Below are 4,024 nucleotides of genomic sequence, written 5' to 3'. Positions count from 1 at the left end.
AGAGTCTCTGTCGCCCAGGCTGGAGTTCAGTGGTGTGATCTTGGGTCACTGCCACCTCCGACTCCTTGGTCCAAGGGATTCTCCTGCCTTAGCCTCCCGTGTAGCTGGGATTACAAGCAAGCGCCATCGCACCTGGCTAATTTTTGTATTTTTAGTAGAGACAGGGTTTGGCCATGTTGGACAGACTGATCTCTGACTCCTGACTCTAGGTGATCTGCCCACCTTGGCCTCCAAAATTGCTGGGATTACGGGCGTGAGCCATTGCGCCCAGCCTCAAAGCCTAATTTTATTCGTTCTCCCCATGACTTTTCTTTCCTATACTATGCTTCTCATCCTATCAGAAATTATTGTGTTGTAAGGGAGTCAGAGACAGAATCGATTGTACAAAGAGCAGGGACATTTAGCTTAGAGAGACTTTGAGGGAAAACATTATGTGAGCTTCCCACTCCACTGTTTTTTTGTGTTTTTGCTTTCTGTTTTTCTCCCATGATGGATCAAGGTTCCAAAGCCAATGAAATCTCGTGAAACTGTGGTTTCCAAGGAGCCTTCACTTTCTTTTATGTTACATAAAATCTCAAAAGAGCTGCGGTTATGGATCAGGGGTCCTGGTGGCCACATAAAATAGAAATCAGACACAGTGGCTCACCCATAACCGCAGCACCTTGGGAGGCCAAGGCAGGAGGATCATTTGAGGTCAGGAGTTCAAGACCAGCCTGGGCAACATGTTGAAACCCCATCTCTACTCAAAACACAAAAGTTAGTCGGGAATGGTGGAGCACACCTGTAGTTCCAGCTACTCTGGAGGCTGAGATAGGAGGATCGTTTGAGCCAGGGACGTCAAGGTGGCAGTGAGTTGTGATTGTGCCACTGCACTCCAGCCTGGATGACAGAATGAGACCTTGTCTCAAAAACAAACAAACAGAAATCACCTGAGTCACTCATCACCCAGGTGCCTTAGCAGGTGGCACCTTAATGTAGATCAACACTGAGAATGGTCCCTCCTGAGGAAAAAGACAGTGAGCCAGCTGGGCATGGTGGCTCATGCCCACATGATCCCAGCACTTTGCTCCCAAAGGCAGGCAGATTGCTTGAGTCTCGGAGTTCGAGACCAGCCTGGGCAACATAGTTGACCCTGTCTCTACAAAAAATACAAAAATTAGCCAGGTGTGTTGGCGCATACCTGTAATCCCAGCTACTTGGGAGGCTGAGGCAGGAGAATGACTTGCACCCAGGAAGCGGGGGTTGCAGTGAGTTGAGATCATGCCATGCCACTGCATTCCAACCTGGGCAATAGAGTGAGACTCCATCTCAAAAAAAAAAAAGAAAGAAAGAAAGACAATGAGCCCTTTCTATTTTCAGATTAACCCCAGGAGCAAAAAAGTCTTCTGTGTCTACTGGGAGAGCACACAGCAGGGCGGCCAGTGGTCCAGGGATGGCTGCTTCCTGATAAGCAAGAACAAGACTCATACCATGTGCAATTCCACACACTTGTCCAGCTTCGCTGTCCTGATGGCACTCACCAGCCAGGTATTATACTAGACTGCTAATATACATTAGCAGTCTACATTAGCAATCTACATTAGCAGTCTACATTAGCAATCAATATTAACAGTCTACACTAGCAGTCTACATTAACAATCTACATCAGCAGCCTACATTAGCAATTAAATTAGCAGTCTACATTAAAAATTACATCAGCAGTCTACATTGGCAATCTACATCAACAGTCTACATTAGCGATCTATATTAGCAATCTACATTAGCAATCTACATTGGCAGTCTACATTAGCAATTACATTAGCAGTCTACGTTAGCAATCTACATTAACAGTCTAACGATCCCACACTGCCACTGGGCTTGGTGCCTGTGTCAAGGATGCCCCAGTCCAAGGAGGGAAGCCATAATCCCAGTGCGGGAAAGTATAACTGTGAACTCTTTTTCTTGGTCCCAGGAGGAGGATCCCATGCTGACCATCATCACCTATGTGGGGCTGAGCCTCTCTCTGCTGTGCCTCCTTCTGGCAGCCCTCACCTTCCTCCTGTGCAAACCAATCCAAAACACCAGCACCTCACTGCATCTGCAACTCTCACTCTGCCTCTTCCTGGCCCACCTCCTCTTCCTCGTGGGGATTGATCAAACTGAATCCAAGGTACTGACAGTGTCTCAGAAGATGTCCTGCCCTGCCCCAAGGGATACTGAGCTTATGGAGCAAGGCTGCACTGGATACCTTAATAAAATGTCCTTGGGTCTGTAGAGGAGAAAATATAATTTTCCTGCTACCCTTCTGAGATTGCAGTTGGGACCCCTATAACTAAAGACATATAAACAAGAGAAAAAGCAAACAAAGGTTTATTAACATGTATTTCATATATTTCATATATGCATGGGAGATACCCAGGGAATGAGGTATTCTCAAAGAGGTAGTTTAGAACAACAGCGTTTTTGACAAAGAATTATACATTTTTGGAGAAGGGAAAAAGACCTTGGGTCTCTAGGGGCAGCAAAGTGTGGGAAATCAAATATCTGGGAAATGAGTGATAGATAAAGGCTTATTAGTATCATTGGTTGTATTAGTCCATGTTCAAGCTGCTGATAAAGACATACCCGAGACTGGGAAGAAAAAGAGGTTTAGTTGGACTTGCAGTTCCACATGGCTTGGGGGGGCGCCTCAGAATCATGGCAGGAGGTGAAAGGCACTTCTTACATGGTGGTGGGAGAGAAAAAATGAGCAAGATGCAAAAGCGGAAACCCCTGATAAAACCATCAGATCTCAGGAGACTTACTCCCTAACACTACCCCCATGATCCAAATTATCTCCCACCAGGTTCCTCCCACAACGTGTGGGAATTGTGGGAGTACAATTCAAGATGAGATTTGGGTGGGGACACAGAGCCAAACCATTTCATTGGTTATGTAGATTCCTCCGGCATTGACTCCAGGTCAATGAGGATCTAAAGCTGTCTTGGTGGCCGGGTGCAATGGCTCATGCCTGTAATCCCAGCACTTTGGGAGGCTGAGGCAGACAGATCACCCTAGGCCAGGAGTTCAAGAACAGCCTGGTCAACATCCAAAACCCCATCTCTACTAAAAATACAAAAAGTTGGCCAGGCACAGTGGTGAGCGCCTATAATCCCAGCTATTCAGAAGGCTGAGGCAGGAGAATTGCTTGAACCTGGGAGGCAGAGGCTGCAGTGAGCTGAGATTATGCAATTGCACTCCAGCCTGGGTGACAAGAGCAGAACTCCATCTCAAAAAATATGTAAAGTTGTATGGGTGATCAACTTTTGTCCTCTCCATAGCAGGAGTAGGAGAGTAGAAGGAAGAGAATAGCTGGGAAGAATGCCTTAATGTCCTGGAATACTACTCAGCCTTTAGAAAAAGAAGGAAATTCTGCCATTTGTGATAACATGGATGAACCTGGAGGATGTTATGCTGGGTGAAATTAGCAAGGCACAGAAAGACAAATACTGCATGATCTCACTTTATGTGTGGAATCTAAAATAGCCAAACTCACAAAATCCAAGAGGAGATTGGTTGTTAGTAGAGACTAGGATGATGGGGAAGGGGTTTCAGGAGATGTTGGTCAAAGGATACCAAATTTCAGTTAGACAAGAAGAATAAATTCAAGAGAACTATTGCACATCATGATGACTATAGTCAATCACAATATAGTGTATATTGAAAAATTGCTAACAGAGTAGATTTTAAGCATTCTCACTCCCAAAAATAGACAAGTGTATAGCCGGGCGTGATGATGCGTGCCTGCAGTCCCAACTACTCGGGAGGCTGAGGTGGGAGGATCGCTTGAGCCCAGGAGTTCTGGGCTGTAGCGCGCTATGCCGATTGGGTGTTCGCACTAAGTTCTGCATCAATATGGTACCTCCCGGGAGCGGGGGACCACCAGGATTCCTAAGGAGGGGTAAACCAGCCCAGGTCAGAAACGGAGCAGGTCAAAACTCCCGTCCTGATCAGTAGTGGGATCGCACCTGTGAATAGCCACTGCACTCCAGCCTGGGCAAAAAAA

At 46.3% G+C, this 4,024-nt stretch overlaps 1 protein-coding gene across 3 annotated transcripts in view; it reads left to right on the top strand.

Annotated features, from left to right (window-relative positions):
- Nucleotides 1-4,024, top strand: part of ADGRE3 (adhesion G protein-coupled receptor E3) — a 51,606-nt gene that overhangs the window by 32,094 nt on the left and 15,488 nt on the right. For 2 of the 3 annotated variants that reach the window (XM_017520250.2, XM_017520251.2), the window contains 2 exons: nt 1,360-1,527; nt 1,952-2,149. The exons of the other annotated variant lie outside the window; for it this stretch is intronic. In XM_017520250.2, the coding sequence (XP_017375739.1) occupies nt 1,360-1,527; nt 1,952-2,149 (366 nt within the window). The remainder of the gene's footprint in view (nt 1-1,359; nt 1,528-1,951; nt 2,150-4,024) is intronic. 3 annotated transcript variants of the gene reach the window in all.

The sequence above is a fragment of the Cebus imitator genome, unplaced genomic scaffold (assembly GCF_001604975.1).
Source record: "Cebus imitator isolate Cc_AM_T3 unplaced genomic scaffold, Cebus_imitator-1.0 Scaffold819, whole genome shotgun sequence".
In the NCBI taxonomy this organism is placed as follows: Eukaryota; Metazoa; Chordata; class Mammalia; order Primates; family Cebidae; genus Cebus; species Cebus imitator.
Note: the sequence above shows the minus strand (reverse complement) of the source record. Positions and strands in the feature narration are given on the sequence as shown.